Source organism: Trachurus japonicus, chromosome 1 (assembly GCF_045865225.1).
Source record: "Trachurus japonicus isolate A0001 chromosome 1, Traja_1.0".
NCBI classification, from domain to species: Eukaryota; Metazoa; Chordata; class Actinopteri; order Carangiformes; family Carangidae; genus Trachurus; species Trachurus japonicus.
In genome coordinates, this window is record NC_140907.1 from 20,427,322 (window position 1) to 20,449,940 (window position 22,619).

The 22,619-nt window shown below is 42.8% G+C and overlaps 1 protein-coding gene across 4 annotated transcripts; it reads left to right on the forward strand.

Annotated features, from left to right (window-relative positions):
- Positions 1-204: 204 nt before the first annotated feature.
- wdr17 (WD repeat domain 17) lies at positions 205-22,474 on the forward strand. Of its 4 annotated transcripts, XM_085779510.1 has the most exons (33): positions 214-299; positions 1,569-1,619; positions 3,693-3,821; positions 4,857-5,040; positions 5,130-5,360; positions 6,857-6,967; positions 7,115-7,255; positions 7,937-8,059; positions 8,177-8,364; positions 8,472-8,640; positions 8,727-8,818; positions 9,187-9,269; positions 9,362-9,448; positions 9,604-9,768; positions 10,429-10,544; positions 13,039-13,125; positions 14,126-14,275; positions 14,359-14,489; positions 15,673-15,798; positions 16,563-16,718; positions 17,252-17,316; positions 17,969-18,101; positions 18,184-18,272; positions 18,372-18,471; positions 18,582-18,721; positions 19,116-19,227; positions 19,314-19,455; positions 20,262-20,364; positions 20,555-20,656; positions 20,762-20,860; positions 21,701-21,771; positions 21,925-22,022; positions 22,100-22,474. In XM_085779510.1, exons 3-33 carry the CDS (start codon positions 3,699-3,701, stop codon positions 22,217-22,219), a joined length of 3,837 nt encoding a protein of 1,278 aa, XP_085635636.1. In that variant the 5' UTR covers positions 214-299; positions 1,569-1,619; positions 3,693-3,698; the 3' UTR covers positions 22,220-22,474. The 4 variants fall into 4 exon arrangements, with proteins under 4 accessions (XP_085635617.1, XP_085635628.1, XP_085635636.1 ...); XM_085779491.1 differs by lacking the exon at positions 1,569-1,619 and having other exon boundaries at positions 205-299; XM_085779502.1 differs by lacking the exon at positions 1,569-1,619 and having other exon boundaries at positions 205-299; positions 21,704-21,771; positions 22,100-22,353.
- The last annotated feature ends 145 nt before the right edge of the window (positions 22,475-22,619 follow it).

The window sequence follows — 22,619 nt, forward strand, 5'->3', positions numbered from 1 at the left end:
GTCACTCAGGTTAAAGTGGATGTGTGGTTCAGGTGGAGGTCCGAGAGTGAGAAACCGACTCCAGATCCTCGGGAGGGGGGGTCTCAGAGTCAGAGCAACCATCTAGGATAGCTCGAGGAAAGCGGCCTGGACGACAGTCTGCACAGCCAATGACTGATCAAGATGAACAATCCTACGGACCAATCACCGATGTCGATTTTTTAAGACCCACCTCACGCGATAAGGACGGTGATCGGGGCAAATTTCAGCACCTGGGAGCTGTCCACCACCACCGTGCACGAGCCAGCCGACACCTGACGGTAAGAGAAAAAAAACATACACCGTGTTCCTATGTGCGCGCGCGTGTGTGTGTGCGTGTGTGTGAGAGAGAGAGAGACAGCGAGAGGGAACATGCACAGAGACGCACACACATACTCTCTCACATACAAACACACACACAGACACACCAGCGGCCGCTCCAAGCCGCTCAACCGGGGAACATCTGCTACGGTGCGTTACGTCAGACCGCCTCACACGGCTCAGACCTGTTGATGGGTCTACAGTCTACACGATCCTCAAATAGACCAGGAAACAGACGGAGGAGACCGACAGACACCGGCTCAGGTTCATATAGCTGCAGCTCCAGCCCTAAGCGCCTCCTTAATTAGCTCTAGTCGCTGATCAACTTATTGATTCAGCGGGTGTTTTGATTGGTTATTCATCAATATCAGCCCCCCCCCAACCCTCTGTGTTTACCTTAGTTTCTCTGGCGGGTTCACATGAGAACAACATGGCTGTGTTATTATGATGAGGTAAACCCAAGAAGAGATGCAGCAGGTGACATAGGGGGTTGCCACCTTTATGTGAAATGGAAATGATATTGCACACCCCACATTTCTTATAAGATTCTCGTGGTAACCTAAATTGGACTGCAGGCCCACCATGTTTATTAACATTACTTTTTACTGCCTGCCTCTCACTACCCCAGTGGCTCAGTCCCACACGGGCTAAATTGAGACACTGAGTAAATGTAAATTGCTGTTTTTTTCAGGAATTTCAACACCTCAGCTCATTAAGGTGAACTCCAGTAGCCTACACTGCAGGGACCACCTACTGCTGACATAAGCAGGAGTGGTCCCTTGGGAACATATTAGGTGTAAATAGACCTTTTTGCATGGCAGATACTGTATATTGACATGTTGAAACAGGAAATGCCCAGGGGGTAATTCACAGGTGCAGGGGTTGTACATGCTGGATAACAGGACAGTGCGGTTATTTAGGTAGTGTTTCACTGATAAGTCAACATAACTGAGCCAACCAGTTCAGACACCTCCCCACAATATTGTGGAGAGGGTATCTTACATTGCTGCCATCTTTCATCAACAGACCTTTAGTGAGTCCAGACTAGTAGTCTATATAACATTTACTGTTTGCATCCAAACACCAACTCTACCATTCACAGCATGAGGCTATTTGCATGGCTGGAAATACAGACTGTATCAACCATGTCACTGGATCAGTAGAATCAATAATTATTAGATAAATGTTTGTGTTTCTGTAATCTTTTCTTCTTTTTTTTGCCCTAGCAGAAGGCCAGTCCGCGCAATACATTCTGCGCTCGTCAATGATTCAAAACAAACGTGAGTTGTTCATCATCATCAGTAGCCCGTTGATATTAATGAATGTGTGATAGTTTAGCGTGGACGCTCATAAAGTAGCTGTGTCAGTGTGCCAGCATATATTTAAAAATGGCTTGTTGTTGGCTCGGTGGTGGGTGTTGATGGCCTGGTGGCTGCCAGGCCTGTACACTGGTAGGGGAAACAATGGTTAGTTTTTATTTTTTATTTTTTTTACTTTACCACAGAAGGGCTGTATGTTTCTGTTTCAGTGAGTCTGGACTTCAGGCTGAGACATTCGGCCTCTTAGGACCTAGCCCATGTTAGAGGTGAACTGTCACATCTGCAGAGACAGCAGACAGCACTGATGGACATGTTTTTAATTAAATAACTTGTGTAATTAAAAAAACACAAGGCAAATAATCTACAACCGGATTCAGAGTCATTCAGGAGCGTTACTAGCCATTAAACGGGGTACAACTCAGCCTGAACTGACTTTGCTTATTTTTTAAGCATTAAAGTGTACCGCCTATATGACATTAATACTAGGGCTCAGCTCATTTGTACTGGAGGCCGTACCCCAGTAAAAGAGATCTGTTGATGCCCATGGAGTCATTTAATCAATCAGGTGTTTGATGTGTTACTGTTCAGCCTCAAGTCAAATAGTAATCAGGAACAGAATGAAAAATAACATAGGTGTTGTCACTGTCAGTAGATTTAATTTAACCTCCTCTGGGCGTCATCATTTCAACTCATTGACATATAGAGCTAAAAGGTTAATATGGGATCACACCTTCCTCCATCAAAGTGCTGGTCAGTCATTACTGTGACAGCTGCATATCATTAGTGTTCCCATTATCTCACCATTATGTAATCAAAAAGAAATTTATATGTAAATCAGCCAATTTGCACCTTACAGGAAGATGTGACAGGACAACTGATCAACATGTGATCACCTTTAACAGGAAATCTCAGTCTTTAGTATTCACCATTTCAGGTCTTCATCTCCTCTAGGATTTAGGTGAACTGGATCTTTATAGATAATCCCAGATGATGCCTGAAAAACATTTAATTATTAAAGTTCAAAAGATTAAAACATAGCATGTGTCTCACAGCTTCCTGTAGGTTCATGGATCTATGTATTTGTGTTTCTAATCTGGTATCTGGTTCAAAATGTGAAGAGCTACCAAACTAATACTAACTAACTAATTAGTACAAATAAGACGATTAACCAGGACAAAATACAAGACATTTCTTCAGGGTGTCTTAATGAGTTCTCTTGTGAAAACGTGTTGGAGCGTCACAGTGAGAGGACAGTACCACATCTTAGACGTGTTGCATGCTGGGTCTCCCGTCACTTCCTCACGGTTACAGTGACCAGTTAGTCGCTAAGCACCAGCCAATCACAGCACAGATTAATTCAATCCTCTCTCTTTAATCACCTTATGTCACACACCTGTGGATCCACTGTTCAGCAGAGACGTGTTACCCTGGTTGTAGGAGACGTATCCTAGAATAAAGTTTCTTACAACAGCTCTGCGATAAACACTGGATCGAGTCGTGTCAATGTAATTCTGTTGTGCAGGTTGTTTGGTTGGATCCTTCTGCCATGGGCCAAACAGTCAAATGTCTGGATTATTGCCTGGATCTGCACCAAATTAAACAAACTCATAGGCTGACAACATTATTTTGTCAAAGTAGTTGTTCCAGCTCCTGAGAAACTGATGAAACTGTCAAATAATGTCTCACACTGTCGAGGAATCTCATAAACACTGCCTGGATGAACTATCCTTCAACGGTAGATGGGTTAGGGTCTTATCGCTCCTCAAAGTTTTGTACAGATCAGTTCAGCAGTTTTTATTGATAAAAAAAGAGAGACCATAAGCTCATTGCTGGGGAAAGAAATGCAAATGTATGACAGGTGTATGTGAAGGCATTTACAATCTACAAAGACATTAGTGAATCAATTTCTATTCGTTAATTTACAAAACAATTTGTGGATGTTCTGTTCTATGTTTGTGGATGGATGAAGTCATAATCACTACAGTAGTCTTACAGCAGGTTGTAATAGAGTATATTTGTTTTGTTTGTCTCCAGGTGAGGATGGTCAAAGTGAAGCAGGTGGGCTTGCTGGCAGCAGGCTGTCAGCCCTGGAACAAAGATGTGTGTGCTGCTAGTGGAGACCGCTTTGCCTATTGTGCTACTCTGGCCATATACATTTACCAGGTGAATTACCAGTGTGAGTATTTGTGTTGTAGTGGTGGTTTGTTTGATGTTGGTTTATCATTATTATTTATTCATCTATTTTTCTTGTGAATCAGCTCAAACTCACGACACCCAGAATGAGCTAGAGACATATAGTATGGTGCTGCGTGGAAAGTTTTTGAACCCTCCAAATGCCTGTGAGTGTGGCCAAATAATTCAATTTTGGACTCATCTGTCCAGAGAGTGGACGTCCAGGAGGACTCTGGTTTGTCCAAGCGTGAGTTTAAATGGACAACTTTGTTCTTTCTTGAGAGCAGAGGCTTCCTTCTACAGTAGCAACTCTTCCATGAGTGCCATGTCTATTCATTTTTCGCCTGATTGTTGACACATGTACATTTATCCCAGATGCTGTCAGAGAGGTTGTCTGCAACTCTCAGTGGAGATGATGTGTGGGTTGGCTTTTATCTGATTCATAATTTTTCTGGTGCCTCCTGGTGAAAATTTTGAATTCCGGCCGGAGTTACGGTGATTGGCACGACAGGAGTTTTGTTGGTTTCCTCTCTCTTTTAATCAGTGCTGCTCAAAACCTTTTCTAAGGATGTCATATTTGATTGGTCTGCTTAACTGATCACTTGAGCCTCCAGTCTATTACCTACTTGATTTTACCAATGCAGCTGGGGTTCACTTACTTTTGCACATAATCTGATACCATGTTTCACGTACTCTGCTGGCTACTCACACAGTTCCCTCAAAACAAGTACATGGAGTTAATTCATAAACACAAACCTGACATTTCATATGTAAAAACTGGCGATGATAGAATAAGAAAATCATGGTAAAACAACAGAACTACTCAAGGGGTTCATAAACTTTCAAGCAGCACTGTATAACGGAGAATGATGTATTTGTGCTTTCCACAAATTATGAGCCCACATAACAGGACTGGAACTAAAGTCTAAAATCCCATGTACTCTGAGTCGAAGTCTCGATCATGAGCAAACCAAAAGATGTCACTGTTTTTTATTGTCTGCTCTCTCTACTGTTCTCTTGTTGTAGTTGGACCAGCAATACAATGAGTTTAAGTTGCGATCCATCATGTCAGAGCACAAGAAGACCATCACAGCCATCAGCTGGTGTCCTGACAACCCTGATCTGTTTGCATCTGCCTCTGCCGACAACCTGCTCATCGTGTGGAACGTAGCAGAACAAAAGGCTGTGGCACGACTGGACAACACTAAAGGTAGATGGATGACCTGCGTCGAGTGGTACTGACTCTGTCGCCACCCCGTCCGTCTCTGGGGTTTCACAGCGTCTCCTCTGCTTTTACAGGAGTCCCTGCATCTGTAAGCTGGTGCTGGAACTCAGCCGACGGAGTGGCGTTCGTCTCGCAGCGTGGTCCGTTGTACATCTGGGCGTATGGAGACCCTGACCCCGGGCTCACGGTGCACAAAGAAGCTCACTCCTTCCTGTCTGACATCTGTTTGTTCAGATGGCACCCCACCAAGAAGGGCAAGCTGGTGTTTGGACACACAGACGGAAGTTTGTCTGTGTTTCAGCCAGGTAAAGATGGACACACTCAAACGTGACCTACAGCACAGTCATCATGTGGAGGAGACTCACACTCTCAGTCAACTATTATATGTACAGTGAGTGACATGGGAAGTATTCAGACACTTAACTTTATTTTAATGTAGATTCCATTTGAAATGGATAAGCGTTACATGTATGTCCGTCTATTGTCAGTAACACACAGACATGAATTAGAAATTGTCAATCAATTAATTATTAGTTCAAAAAGTTACAATCTGTATCTCTGATTAACTAAGTCTTCAGACTCTCCAAACTGTGACCTGAAGTCTCTGACTGTCCCTGAGTGTCTCAGATCTAAACCACATAGACCATCTGTGGAGAGACTTGAAGATAAAAGTTCATAAGCACTTCCTGTCAAGTCAAATATTCAGGCTGCAGAGACTGAAGCTAAAGATGGAAGCTTCTGAAGTGAGTCCTACAAAGACTTGGATTAAAGGTCTGAAGGATCATGAAATCATGATATTATTCAGGGATGCAAACAGCGCGCCGAAAAGCGAAACTCGCTTTTTTCATGACCAATTAGGTGACTTGTGTGAATCGTTCAGATCCGAAGAGTTTTTGTTTTTGGGAGGGAGGGAGGGGGGGGTCTCAGCGTCTCAGCTGGGGTCAGTAAAATGTTTTTCTAACAGGCTGACAGTGACAATCACGTGAAACTGAGGCGAACTCATTCATGGTCTCTGATTATACTGATAACAGCCGACCTCCAATGTAGACGCGACATGTGCGCTCATTAAAGCGGCGCGTATCCGCATGCAGTCGGTGCGACGGCGACGCCGTTTTCCCCCCGTGGAGCTGTGCACCGCGGACATGCACGGTTCCCTACGTTGCTGTGTCAGGCAGGTGTCTCCACGGAGCTCTGCCCCGTTTCAGAGGTGAAGGAAAGACGTCGCCTCCGCGATGTAGAATGTGTTCAATTAAAGTGAAACTAACACATTATATAGGCCTATATGTCTATTACACACTGAATGAAACATCCCATGTCTTTATTTATTCCGTTTATTTTAATAGTAATAATTATGACTAACATTCAGTGAAGACCTAAAAATCAGTATCTCCAAAATGGAAATATTGCAAAGGAATTTTTTTTTAAGTATTTTAATCTAGAAATGTTGGCCTTCTGAAAACTATGTCCATCTATATGCACTCAATACTTGGTTGGGGTTGAACTACTGGAAATTGACTTTTCCATGATATTGTAATGTAATTATTTGTTAATGGTGAACCCCCCCGGGAAATTCCTCTCTTTTTTGGTCCTGACCCGTTTGCATCCCTGATTATTGAGTGTCATCCTTTCAGATTTTAAACTACAGCAGAATAAAGCGAAGTGTCCGATTATTTCCTGGAACCACTGAACATGTCGAACTCCCCACATTTCCTCAGCAGAACCTATAAACTGCACCTCTAAACACACTTTTTAAACTATTACCATAAACGCACCTTCATTAACCTCTTTCTTGCCTGTTCAGGGAGTAAAAGCCAAAAGCACGTGCTGCGACCAGAGGCTCTGGAGGGCACAGATGAAGAGGACCCAGTCAGCGCTCTGGAGTGGGATCTTCTGTCCACTGCCTATTTACTAGGTCAGATACAGACACAGCACTAACTTCATGACCAGGACTTACGTGGTTGTGTGATTCAAAATAACGTAGCTGTCATACACAAAAACTTTCACTGCCAGTGTTTGATAATGATGATATTGATAAACAGACGTGTTCTTTATCTCCCAGTGTCAAACCTCCATAATGGGATCAGACTACTGGACAGTGAGGCCTTGACCTGTATCACGACCTTCTGCTTCCCATCGGCTGCTGCATCAGTTCAGTGTCTAGCCTGGGTCCCCTCTGCTCCTGGGATGTTCATTACTGGAGGTAAACGTGTGTGTGTGTGTGTGTGTGTGTGTGTGTGTGTGTGTGTGTGTGTCGCAGGCTGTAGATGTACTGCTGATACAGCATACGTCTTCTTGATTTTTATTTTCTATCTTTATTTAACCTTTATTTAACCAAGAATAATCCCATTGAGATTCGGAATCTCTTTTGCAAGGGGGTCCTGGCCAAGAGAGCAGCACAGTAGGTCCACATGAAGTACACACTTGAAAAACAACAGCAAAACAAACATAAAAACAGCTAAAACAGTTTGGCAAATCTCATCATTACAGTATAATCACCAGCTGCGTTTGGTGAGAGAACATGTGCACGCAGTAGTCAAATAGTCCTTGATCCTAGCTTTAAAATCTGCCATACTTGGGAGATAATCCAATTTAAGATGACTCGGATGGGGGTGCGAATTCTTCTTCTTCTTCTGAAGACACTTTCTGCGTACGAGGAATAGCATACATTATCAATCTATCGTGCCTGAGACTACAGCTTTTGGTGTTGACTTTAGGAGCCAAGAGAGAACATAAATAAGGGGGCAAGTCACACAGGGTGGCCTTATAAAGAAAACAATACCAGTGTTCCCATCTACGATTGTACAGAGAAGGTCAGCCAAAACTCTCATAAAGACTACAGAATTCGTGATGTGTCCAGCTGACGGTGACTTTTCCCTTTCAGACTCCCAAGTCGGGGTGTTGAGGGTGTGGAACGTGTCCCGGTCCACTCCCCTGGACAGCTTCAAACTGAAGAAGACTGGATTTCATGCTCTACATGTCCTCCACTCTCCTCTCTCCAAGAAGGGTAAATGGTCCAAACTGTGTGTTGTGTGTGTGTGTGTGTGTGTGTGTGTGTGTGTGTCTCAGCTCTCTGGTCAGGTGTCAGGATGTTCCTCCTCTCTCTCTCTCTCTCTCTCTGCAGCTTCCAGCTCCAGCTCTCCCAGTAAGAGTCAGCACACCAGCTCCACCAGCGAGGCGGTGCCGCCACCCACCCTGTCCCAGAACCGGTCCTTCTCTTTGCCCCCGGGCCACGCTGTGTGTTGCTTCATGGATGGAGGAGTGGGACTGTACAACATGGGGGCCAAGAAGTGGGACTTTCTCAGGGACTTGGTATTTTACACACACATACACACACACATCCACCCACCCACACACTCCAGAGACCAGACCAGTGCAGAGTACTAGACCCTGATGACCGGTTTCTTCTGCTGTTCCAGGGTCACGTGGAAACTATCTTCGACTGTAAGTTTAAACCAGACGATCCGAACCTCCTGGCCACCGCCAGTTTTGATGGAACCATCAAGATCTGGGACACAAACACGCTCACAGCTGTTTACACGTCGCCTGGCAACGAGGGGGTCATCTACTCCCTGTCCTGGGCTCCAGGTACCGTCACACGCACACACATATACACTCTCACACACATCTCATGTTAAAGGTTGCTAACCTCTCTGTCTCTGTGTGTTTTGAAGGAGACCTTAACTGTATTGCGGGGGCGACGTCTCGTAGCGGAGCGTTCATCTGGGATGTGAGGAAGGGAAAAATCATCACTCGCTTTAATGAGGTTACTAAACAGACTGAATCACCGAACACATACTGTACATTAAAGACGGACAGAGCTACGATTTCACACACAGGCGTCTTCATCTGGGTTTTGTCCTCAGTGCAAACCAAAAGGCAGACTTGACTCGTTAATGTTTAAGAAATCAACCTATTTCTGTTAATGTGATAAAAGAAAATAGAGTCTGTTTCATCCAGAAACTCAGTAACAACACAGTCAATCTGATTGTCATTGCCCTGTGCTGTTGTAGTCCAGCATTCTCCTCTTCTTCCTCCTCATTAATATTACTCCATCCTGTAGGTAAATAGCTGTTTACAGAGATATAAGATGATGTGATGATAAATCAGTGTCTCCACTCTGTCCTCCTTCAGCATGGGAAGAACGGGATCTTCTGTATCTCCTGGAGCCATAAGGACTCGAAGAGGATCGCCACCTGTAGTGGAGATGGCTTTTGGTGAGGTGGAGTTTCTTCTTTTAAAAAAAAAAAATCAAAGTCTTAGATTTGTCCATCACAGTCAATCTGAACTTTTTTCTGTTGTTTCACAGTATCATTCGGACCATTGATGGTAAAATCCTCCACAAGTACAAACATCCTGCAGCTGTGTTTGGTTGTGACTGGAGCCAGAACAACAAGTAAGACCTCACCTGACACCACAGTTACCATAATAACTGCTTTTATTTAAGATAATTTGTACAGAGAGAGACTGATTTGGGTGAAAAACACAAGAATAAGTCTGTCCTCGGTTCATGTTTATGTCTAACATCTGTCTCACCTGCCATCTCTGCAGGGACATGATAGCAACAGGCTGTGAGGACAAAAACGTGCGGGTCTACTATCTGGCCACCAGCTCTGACCAGCCTCTGAAGGTCTTCACTGGACACCTGGCTAAAGTGTTTCATGTCCGCTGGTCTCCACTCAGAGAGGGGATCCTGTGTTCTGGATCAGATGACGGGTCAGGACCTTCACACAGACCTCAATGTCCCACACACTGTTTACAACGTTCACACACAGGCACAAACTGTTTCCAGAAGTGGATCCAGACTTAAGTGATCCAGACTCAGGCGAACCAGACTTAAGAGATCCAGACTAAGGTAGCAGACATTCCTGGAGAAAGTGAGGGACATGAAAAGGAAAAGAGACACAGATTGAATAGTCTATTCAAGGGGATCATGAAGGCAGCAAAAATGCATGCGGGCTGAAAAAACAACAACAACTTAGATTCTCAAAGAAATTAGGCGACACTAAATCACACATTGGATTTTAATGAATTTTATTGATGAAGATTCAGTTTCACTGCTGTAACAAGTGACACAAAAAATAAAAAGTATAAAAAGTCTGAATGACGCTAGTTAACATCAGTGTTTCTTTCCCAAACTAAATTCATGGCATCTTATTGTTTGTTATTATTATCTAATGACCAAAGTGTTAATAGCTCATTTGAAATGTCAGGATCAGAGCTCACTTTAACTCTTTAGTTATTTCAGATGAAAGGTTTATTTGGCTGCTCTGTTTAACATCAGGAGTAATGGTTTATTAAATGTGAATATACCTGCATTATACATGAAAGAGAAAATGAGGTTTGGTCCTGTAATGAATCCTTGTGTGTCTGCAGCACTGTTCGTATATGGGACTACACACAGGACGCGTGTATCAACGTGCTGAGTGGTCACACGGCTCCGGTCAGAGGACTGATGTGGAACACGGAGATTCCTTACCTGCTCATCTCGGGTGAGTCCACAGACCATCCCTCTATCAGCTGTGTAATGGTCAGCGTGCTGTTGTAAAACAGAGCAGAGACGACAGATCAGCTGCGGTGGAGAACCAGGTGGATGTGAGCTGTTCAAACGTCCCCCAAGACCGTTACCTGTTAGACAGAGATCCTAAAATGACATCATCTTGACTCCTATAGACACTGTCAAGGGCAGAAAAACAGCTCTGTGGGAACATCTAGTGGCAGCTGTAGGAAACTGCAACAACATCAGTGTGTGTTAATTATATTTTTAATTATTTACAATCGATGTAGTTGTTCAGAAAAGACTAAAGAATAAAGGGGAGAGGATTAAAGGATTTAGCCGTTTTTACACACAACAGCTCTACGTCTCTAGTGCTTCCAGATACAGCGAATAGAAATCTACCTCTGCTTACTGATAGTTTTAATAACTACTTTGCCTCTATTGGTCAAGAACTTGCCAATAGAACCAGGCATCCTCAGGGAAATTCCTATAGAAACTACCTTTCAGGCCACTATGTGCACTCTTTTTTTATGAAACCCACTGATACGACTGAACTTAAAAAAATTATCAAAAACATGAAGAATACACATACAGCAGGGGCCGATGGTATATGTAGCAAAATCTTGATAGCAGTCACAGATCTCATTGTACTACCACTAGCACATTGCATTAATTTATCGCTTCTTCATGGTGTTGTGCCAAAAATGACTAAAATTGCAAGAATTATTCCAATTTACAAATCAGGAGACAAAAATAATATAAGTAATTATCGTCCAATTTCTGTTTTACCAACACTCTCCAAAGTACTGGAGAGAGTGGTGTATAATAGATTAAGTGAATACCTTGATAAGCTGCATGTTCTTTCCAGCTCGCAGTATGGCTTCAGAAAAAAGAGCTCAACTTGTATGGCTATTCTAGACCTCATTGAAAAGGTTAACGATGCTGTTGAACGGGGAGATTGTGGAGTAGGCATCTTCTTGGACCTATCGAAAGCTTTCGATACAGTAGACTTTAATATTTTACTGGGAAAGTTGCACCATTATGGCATTAGGGGAACGGCGCATAACTGGTTTAAAAGCTATCTTTATGGTAGACAACAGTACGTGAAAATAAACAATCAAAAATCACAGAACAAGGATGTCATAAATGGGGTCCCCCAGGGATCAATTTTAGGGCCATTACTTTTTATTATTTATATTAATGATTTTGTTAATTCTTCTGAAATATTCCATAAGATCATTTTTGCTGATGATACCAATTTGTTTTTTTCTCACACCAACACATCTGAACTACAGGAAATACTAAATACTGAATTACAGAAAATAGATATCTGGTTTAAGTGCAATAGGTTATCTCTTAATATAAGTAAGACCAATTATATTGTGTTTAACTCTAATAAAAAGGCATCAGAAGCTCACTTACATCTTAAAATAAGTGATGAAGAATTACACAGAGTGAGCTCTACTAAGTTCCTCGGGGTCCACATTGAGGAGTCCTTAAATTTTAAACATCATATAGAGCATATAATATCCAATCTAGCTAAATATGTCGGGCTCTTCTTTAAAATAAGACATTATTTTCCTTTAACTACACTACTTACTCTATACAAAACTCTGTTTGTGCCACACATTAACTACTGTAATGTCATTTGGTGCAACACCTACCCTAGCTATTTGAAAAGATTAGAAAGCCTTCAAAAAAAGATAATTCGAGCTGTGTCGTGGTCCGAGTTCAATGCCCCCACAAGACCTCTATTTCATCGCTTCGGTCTCCTCCGGTTAACTGAAATTAATGTATTTCACAATGCCTGTGTGATGCATCAAATTATCCATAAAACCAACCACAGATTGTGTGAGCTTGTTCCAGTCTGCGGCCCTTGGCATGCGTATGATACCAGGAAAAAACATCTAATTACTGGGAAAAAAAGAAGATTAAAAAGAACGAGACTGTCTTTTGCATGCAGAGGACCGCAGATCTGGAACGAGCTAGATGAGAGCTTGAGGGTGGAGACGTCCATCTCCATTTTCAAGAAAAAGCTAAAAATTAAATTACTTAGTTTATATATATATAAATTGCAACCATTGAACATCTGAACCATAGTAAATTGAATGTAAATTTTATAATCATCTGCTTTTATCTACATGTTATGAAAACCTTCTGTTGGTACGCTTGGGGTCCACGTTGTCTGTTAATGTTTCATGTACTGTATTGTTAGTTTTGTACGTGCTTTATTGTGTGTATGTGTGTGTATTTATACTGTTAATGTTTCGTGTGTATTGTAGTCTTGTACATGCTGTATTGTTTTGTGTTATATGTATCCAGGCTCCCGCAATAAGCTTTTGGTAGCTTCAATGGGAGACCTGATTCACACAAATTATGTGTTGTGTGTGTGAATAAACTTCATGATGATGAACACAGGAGGTTAAACATGTATATACAGTAATGGACTATGGATGATTATCATCGTAACATGTTGTGTGATGTTGTAGGTTCTTGGGATTACACAATCAAAGTGTGGGACACGAGAGACGGCACATGTCTGGACACAGCCTACGACCACGGAGCTGATGTGTATGGTGAGGCGGTCACAGAACAACATGCTGCAGATACACGATGTTGACTCTTATGACATACAATGCAATGTAAACTCACATAGATACTGAATCACACTCAGTTGGTTTAGAGGTCACACTGACCAAACGGTGTGTTTGTGTCACTGTGAACAACACACGTTCACTGCAAACATATTCAGAGCCGTGTTGACTCTACACTCTACAGCAGGGGTATTCAATTAAAATTCAATGACGTCCAGTTACTAAACCTTTGTCCAAGCTTAAGGTCTGAACCTGATTAAGTCCAAATTGTGTCTTATAGCCTACCCCTATGTCCATTAAATAAAATTAGCAACGTACATTTTCATATTTATTGTCAATTTTCAACGCAGGAAACTTTTAACATAGTGCACTTGTATGGCACTTGTACAGTAAACAACTAGCTATTTAACTATAAATAAAAAGAGTCCCAGGCGAATTAATTTAGGGTGTTTTCACACAGGCAGTGTTTAGATCGGCTCAGTTGAACTTTGGGCCTGCACCCTTGGCCTGCACCAGTATGTGTGAAAACACCCTTAGTGAGAGAAATGGGCATGCGACTGCCCTGTTAGTATTTTGAATCTTGTCTTGGCGTCAGTGCCATTCATCTAGTAGGCCATGCTGTCATCACTCCGTCTCCTTTCTCTTTCTCTCTGTGGCGCACTGGCCGGGCCGCACAGGGTTAACATCTCGCTGCGCCTGCTGTCTCCAGGAGAATTATATATTCTCATTAATTTATCAGAGATTGGTCACAGATCTGGATAAAACCAGCACTCGATGCGGGTCCAGACCAAGGGCCGGCATTTGGTGATGCCTGCTCTATAGTATCCTTCACACAGAGTCATGTTGTGTACGAACACATGGCTGCGTTACTGTGATACAATCTCTTATTCTGTGTGAAATGTTCACATCCTACATATTTTCCCATGCAGAGCTTCCATATTGTTAGACCCAAGAACCAATCCGTGTGTGTGTGTGTCTGCAGGTTTGACGTGCCACCACAGCCGTCCGTTCACCATGGCCAGCTGCAGCAGAGACAGCACGGTGAGGCTGTGGTCTCTCACTCCGCTCATCTCACCCCTGCTGCTGAACATCCTCACCGACCAGCCGTGGGAGAAGATCATAGGAAACACAGGTGAGAGCAGACTCCTGGTGTCTTCTGCTGTCAGGTGTGTTGTTCTGTGTGCTCATCTGCCTGTGCTGGTTGTATGTCTGCAGACACAGCCATGGTTCCCGGCTCTCCTCCACTGCTCTGTGGTAAAGTGTCTCGAGATATAAAACAGGAGCTGGACAAGCTGAGCACAGACATCAGGGCCAAGAAGCTGCGCTGGTTCTCTGAGTGCTTCTCGGTAATTACACTCCGAGTGCTTCTCTATCAGTGGTGATGTTGTGTCATAACATGGTCCATTATTCAGTGTGATACCTTGATAACTCTCTAACCATCTGTCCATCCATCCATACATCCACCTTCCTACCTATTTAGAAAAGAGACTCAGAGCCTTGACCAGCTCACTGACCTGTTCATGCCACTTGAGCTCCAAAGAGAAGCCTGAGAAAGGAGTTGTAAAATGACACTGAAATGACTTTTTGATCTTAAAGCCACAATATGTCTTCTTATGGATCAACACTCCAAATAAAACACATGAGAAGAGGAAAAGTGGGAACCTGAAGAATCATAGAAAGTGTTGTTTTTGTTGTTCTCTGTTACACCAGCAGCAGCACAGAAAAATACATGTACACATTTGAAGAAGAAGAAGACGACACTTTATTATTTATATAGCAGATTTCCTGTCAGAGACAACTCAGTGTGCTTCACAACATAGATACACAAATAATAAGCTAAGCAAAATGCAAAAATATAAAAATACATATAAACAGAGCGAATATACAGTATTACACAGATATACAATCAGCTAAATACACCAGTGGCTGGAGACTGGCCTGTGAGTGCAAAAAGAAATGTTTTGACTCTGTTTATGAAATAACGATGGTTGGGGCACTTCAAATATTGTGAGGGAGGGAATTCCACTTTTTGGGGACGTGAAAACTAAATGCTGATTCACCTGATTTGATTTTGATTCGTGGGATGACAAGGAGACCACTGGATCATAACCTGAGACATCATGGAGTATATGGATTGAGGAGCGCTGTGATATAATTTGGAGAGGAACCATTTCATGCTTTATAGACAGTTAAAAGGGTTTTACAATCAATTCTTGTCAGGATAGGGAGTCAGCGCAGGGATCCTACGGACTGGGGTGATGTGGGGGAATGTTTTGGAGTTAGTATTATTGATGTATTTGTAGTATTGATTTGTATGCACATATCAGATTGACAGCAGTGTGTAATGGCCTTCACCTTTCATAGTCAGTGCGACGCTTTGTCTCATGTGTGGCACACAATTTGTAAACGGTGATGCGTACACAGCGGAAGATTGTTTTCTTTGTGTGAGTGTGCATGGTGTATGTGCTGTGTGTGTGTTTGCGTGTGTTTATGAACCCCGCTGTCTGTGTGTCCTTTGTCATATGCCAGCCTCCAGGAGGCAGCAGTAACCTGTGGGACCTGGTGTCAGTCATCAATGGTCAGGACGACTCGCTGCTTCCAGCAAGCTACAGCAAAGGAGTGATGCACATGAAGCACCTGCTCAAGTTTAAGACAGTAAGTTGCTCTCACCTCCAGAGATACCATTAGCAACACAAACGTCTCCAAGCTCCACCCCATGTGAGATAATCTTGACAGATGAAAGACTTCATTCAAGTAGAGGTGATCACATATCCTAAGAAATAATGCTGTTAGCCTGCTAATTAATGCTCATGGTTTATACAGTCAGGAAGAGACAGCTGATACCGCCAAGAACTATTATCTTATTGTTAGTTATATTTTACCCTACATTCAGTTCAGCTCAGCTCAATTCAGTTTATTGTATTTTATTATATTGTCATTCAACATGTTAGAAACATGAAGTATGTAGTATCAACCAAATATGCTACTCAGACTACATGACACCAGATATTATTTCATGATTGAATCTTTATGTATCTGGATTTCCTTCCTTTATCTAAAAAAGATCTTGAAAAATAACCTGGATACATACAACAGCTATGTAGCTAATATTAGCATTAGCAGCTGTTCACTTTCTAGTCTTGAAGAAACCTTAAACTTTCTTTTCTTTACACCAACAGCTGTCTCCACAGCTAAAATGTTAACTCTTGTTTTGCTTTTATACTGAAGTTGACTTGATAACCAGCTACCTCCAGTGTTTGGAAGTAGCTGCTCTGAGAATTAATTTTAATCAACAAAACCACCTCCACCACCACCACTAATCCCATTAATATCAGAAAATGTGCAGTTTAAATGTTAAGGCAAGTTAGCTCTACCGTCAGCTAATATTTTTGTTTTTTTGTTTTTTAATTTTCCTCCAGTCTGAAGCCCAGGAGCTGACAATAGTCAAGATGTCTAAGTTTGGAGGAGGCATCGGAGCTCCCAGTAAAGAGGAGAGGCTGAAAGAGGCAGCGGATATCCATCTGAGACTGGGACAGATCCAACGCTACTGTGAATTGATGGTGGAGCTGGGACAGGTATAGAGGAAACATCATGCGATACTTTGTTTGCTGTGTTGACACTGATCCTGTCTCTGACTTACACTGTTTTGATATTTATTTGAATCACCGGCCGGCTTTTATTTTGTGATCACTGTATACAAGGTGTGCCAGATGCAAATGAAAGCTTGTTTACTGAAAGGCCCCAGACCAAACAAGATTTACATCAGATCTCAAAACACTGATGTTGTATCAGTATATTCATTCTGGCTCTGTCATCATGGAGGCAGAGAATCCAGTTTCATGCTCCAGTTGCCATACCCAAAAACATATTTGGAAGCTACAGGCCTTTTGATAGAGAGGAGAGCCGCTGCAGTGGCAGGATACAACTGCATGCAACAGCTGCAGATCCAGAAGCCAGGTGTAGAGGAGTCTGAGGAGGTCATGGAGAGAAACATCTGGTCCTCACATAAACCTGTCAGCCACAAAAAAAGCTGTTTTTCTATCGTCACAGAGAACATGATATTGATGACATTACATTTAAAATAAAGAGGGTCTTGTATCTCTTTCAGTGGGAGAAGGCGTTAGCTGTGGCTCCAGGAGTTTCCATGAGATACTGGAAGAAACTGATGCAGAGGTAAACAAAGTAAAAAAAAAAAAAAAAGAATAAAGGACGAAAACTACAAATACCCAAAGTCCTAAATGTTTGAGCATAAGCAGCACTGGTAGAGTACAGTCAAAACCATATCAATATTCCTACATACTTCCAATACTTCATTCAACTTTATCGTATGAATATAATCCCACACCATAAGAGATAATTATTGGTCCTAACAAAGGCTTTATGATATACTGTTATGGTCTTCTGCATGGACTTCAGGTTGTTTATCTGAGTCCTTGTTTAGGTGTAAAGGTGTAAAGACTTGATCTTTTGGGTTTTTAGGGGACAGGATGTCCACATAGATCAGAGCTTGTAGTGTTAATGCAGTCTACTGTAAAGATGATCAAAGGTTCATCCAGGTACATTTTGACCAGTCTGGCTCAAACAATAACAAAGCAACGTTTCATTTTGGTGGCGCTGGCCAATTAACTGACAAAACTGACTAGGTTTCGAACTGTGAATGAAATGTTTCGAGTGACTTTCCGCCTGTTGTAAACATGTCAGAGTTTAGATGTACCATGAAACCCGCTGTGACAGTTTCAGTTGTGTGAGCCAAAACGAATCTGTCTGTGCTGCATATTTATCACTACACCAGAATCTGACGTATCAGAACGTGCTCATGTTGCAGGAGAGCGGAGCAGCTGATGGCTGAGGATAATGATGACGCTATCCCATACTGCATTGCTACAGGAGACATCAAAAAACTCGTAACCTTCTTCACGAGTAGAGGACAGCTGCTGGAGGCTGTACTGATAGCACAGGTACAAAGACAGAGAGAAGGAAAACACTTGGACAATAACGGATCAGAAGTCATTCAAGTAATGTCATATCTCTTATTTCAAGGGAGCATGCGAAGGCAACATCCGTGTACCTCAGAGCTCGCAGGTCAACCACACGAGTAATGATGTGGACAGCATACAACAGTACCAGAGGTACAGTATAAACAAAAACACACACACACAAAACTGTAATGTGAGGGCCAGAATATCTGTAAACTGTGTGTGTGGTTGACCCGCCTCCTCTTCGTCCAGTCTCCTCCATCAGGTGTGTGCGGAGCTCGCTGAGTGGTACTTCCAGGACGGCTGCTCTGTCCTGGCAGCATGTTGTCATCTGACTGTGGACAATGTCCAGGTACAACCCTCAATTTGTATTTGATACCTTATCTATACTTTAGCCTTTGCTATGCATAATGCTAACATGTGGCTGACATGTGTGTGTGTGTGTGTGTGTTGTATCTGTAGTTGGCTATGTCCAGTCTGATCCGAGGGAATGAGCTGGAGTTGGCTGCGTGTGTGGGCATCGTCCTGGGAGAGGCAGCCAATCAGAGCACTATGTACTGCCTTGAGCTCTTGGCGAGGAAATACATGACCTCACCCACTTGGTGCGTCCATGAATGTGTGTAATAAGTGTGTCTATTACCGTTCTACTCTATCTACTGTTTTCCTGTGAAGCTTGGAAGCGGTACAGACTCTCACCGGTCCGGTTCAGCTTCAGCAGACGGGCCGCGTCTAGCTCGTTGACTATAATCAGCTGACTGACTTCAATACGCTGACTGTGTCCAGCTGTCTGACCAGAGACCACCTCATCAAGCCGACCTCTGACCTTACTGGCCAGTCAACTCAGGACACACAACACTCTCTTTCAGCTGGGCCTGCATACACCTGTCACGCTCACCTGCGTCCCCTCAGTCTCAGCAGCTGCTTCTTGTCACCTGTCACTGAGTGGGGCAGCCCTGACAACACCCAGTATTTCTCACTACTGTCTTCACTTTTCAGGGAAGTGTCAGCTGACATGCTACAAATTATTCCCGACAACTCCATCTTATTGGCTAAGCTGTGCGCATTTTACCCAGGAAGTGCCGCTGAGATCAATCAGTTACATGAACGGGTGAGTAGACACATCTTTGATTAACCCGTCAGTGATATAAACATAAGCGAAGATGTGAGTGGTCACAGCTGTTGTGTGTCTTCCAGTGCGGTCTCCCCTCCACAGAGGAGTGTAAGGCCTTGGCAGAGGCAGCGACGTCTGAAGGAGAGCTGTTCTCAGCTGTTCAGTATTACCTGCTGAGCTCGGAGCCAGAGGCCGCTCTGCACACAGGGATAGAGCACGTCAAAGGTACTGACACCCGTTGGTCACCGTGTGTGTCTGTGTGCCACCGTATACTGCTGTTTTATCTCTGCGACATCACCTCATGACTGCACATGGGCAAATATGAAAACACTGATATGTCCATGGCTGACATGTCGTGAGTGCGTGCACTGGGGATAGCTGAGCATCCCAGAATGCATTTTGCACCAACAGTGGGAATTGAACTGAAACTATTTTCATCCCAATACTGTTATTACATCAGCTTATTAAGTTTTGATTTTTTTCATGTGGAAATTTAGCAGCAACGATGCTGCTTCTGTGAGGTTCTGCACCAAAACATTTCAAAAGCAGTGGATATAAATATAAATCACTATGAGCAGCAGCAGTGTGCTTCACATCTAGAGGAGACTTGAGATTCATTTGTCATAGTTTTAAAACTCTTCTTAAAACCCACCCTTTTTCTGGGGCTTTTCACACTTGTTGATTTTATGTGCACAGATACTTTATCTGGGGTGGACAGTCTGTTTATTTATTATGTTTTATTGTGTCTTTTATCTTTAATATTTTGTCTTTTTATTATGTTTTATGGTTTTTATTTTACTGTACACCACTTTGGAAACCTTTGTGTTTATTTAAATTGTGCTTTATAAATAACATGGATTGGATTGGATAGTTGGAAGTATAGGAGTCTGAACTTGGCAGACTCTGTATTAACTAAAACATATATCATATCCACATATACTGTACATGTGATTGTCTAGATGCAGAGATTTAAGCTCATGCATCTTTGTGACACAAATTATAGAGTCTCTTTTAATGCTCCTTCTCACCAGAACAGTTGACTGGATCTGATTGGACGGTGGACAGTGTTCAGCCAATCCTGGACATGATGAGTTACATCCGGACCGACCGCCTCATCATGGCCAAGCTGACTGAGTAAAGCCATTTATTACTGTGACACCAGCCTGTCAACAGCCATCTGTGATGTCTTCAGTGCCTGCTGACAGGCTGGTGATAGATGTATAGACAATTAATATTTGTCTTAATCAATTACGATATGTTTTTACCGAGTATACATGATCGTGTGTGTGTGTGTGTGTGTGTGTGTTTGTGCGTGCGAGTGTAGAGTCCGCAGTGAGCTGTTGATCCTGTGTGGTTATATCGGAGGTCTGCTGGCAATTAGAAGACAGTACTCCAGCATTGTACCTGCACTCTACGAATATACCAGGTGGATATGATCACAGAATCTTTTATTAAACAGTGTCGAGGAATATTGACGATGCCCCGTCTGCCTCACTGTTGCGCATCTGACTCGTCTGTTTCAAAATTTCAGTCAGCTGCTGAAGCGGAGGGAGGTTTGTGTCCCTCTGAAGATTGAGCAGCTGTCAGTGGAGCTGGATGCCTGGAGGGCCTGCACACAGAGCAACAGCAAGTGGGTCACACAAAAACACACACACACACACACACACACACACACACACACACACAGATATAAACTCACAGATTATGTTGTTAGAGTTTCATCTGAACATCAGCATGATGTGTGGTTTAAAGGAAGACAGTGACTCCATGTGACTCCTCTTTCTCATCCACTCAGTGGAAATGATGAACACGGTGGAGCTCTTCACCTGCTCCTCTGTAATCAGAGCTAATCTCAGCCCATGTCAGTTACCATGGCAATACTGGAGAGATGTCTGATTCTCCTCTGAGTGATGAAAAAGGGGATAAGATGGCTGCACAGCTTCATTAGCATCTGTCACGTCAGACATGCTGCTTTCCCCCTAGAAGACTGCAGCACATTTCACTGTCCATGGTGTTTTTTACCCTCTCATATAAATGTTTTCCAGAAATACTGTACCTACATGCATCATGAACTCCGGTTGTCATAAACACAGAGACTGTACTGACATATCACTTGTCATTGCCGTACTTAAATTAACGTTGTAGCTTCAGGTAATGATCATGCATGTGGGAATTAAACTCCTCAGCATGAAAGTCTGGTGTTTTACCCATCCAACCACTACAATATCGACCTGACACAGGTTTAATTCTCATGTAACCACCTGGCTCATCCAAGTAAATTGGGCCATTTGGAGCATATAAACAATATAAACCATAAAAAGAAGGGACATTTTATTCTTGTCACGTGAAAACATGTTTAAGAATGACAATAAAACACTGTTGTATTCACGCTGCACATAAGTGGCGCTGAAGATGCTAAAGCTACCATGAAATCTACACTGTTTGAACATTTGTCTGTTTCCATTTGCAGCAGTCCTCCATCGGAGCGTCAGAAGGAAGAGTTCAGCTGCCTCCAGAGGAGGATCCAGCCCACAGACTCAGGTAAACTCGTTTAACTTCAGTCTCCTTAGCATATCTCAGTGTAGTCAATAGGGATGGAGTACTCAATTACTCCCAAATTACATATAGAGAGACTAGAGAGTGAAACAGGTGTAACATATAAAGTGTCATAATTCTATGTTTGTGTGATCTCAGCTGCGTTGGTCTTGTGTGGAGCCGATTATGTGACAGGCTCCAACCTGCCGAGCCACTCGGATGCTCAGCTGTCGTGCTTCACTGGACACAGGATACAGGTGTGTGTTTGTGTGTTTTGTTCATGCGATGATGTTGACAAGTTGTCACACTGATGTTTATCTCTGTTCTTGTTCAGGGTCCAGTGTTTGTGTTGGAGGATGGTAAATCGGCAATCTCCCTCAATGATGCACTCATGTGGGCTAAAGTTAACCCCTTCTCCCCACTGGGAACAGGAGTCCGCATCAACCCGTTCTAACACACACACACACACACACATGAAAAGTTTACAGTACACAAAGAGGATGAAGTGTGGTGGAGTTTTGTGGCCTCTGTGTTTTATAGTTTATTGAGCCAAACACACAGACTGAGGACGACTGTGATCACCTGTCATGTGATGAAAACACATCATCATCATGTTCACTAAAGAAGAGGAACTCTAGTTGACAGGGTAGAAACCTGGACATTTTTCTGTTGTTCTGAAAACTGGAATAAAACAACCACTGCTGATTTATAAGGGACTTGTTGCTTTGTATGACACTGACACACAGTTACATACATGGAATTAAAGTTACTTTACAGTAACAATAATGGTTCTAGCTTGTATTGTGCCCTCGGTAAACCAAAACACTGTATATTTTGTGTCATCTTGATAAATT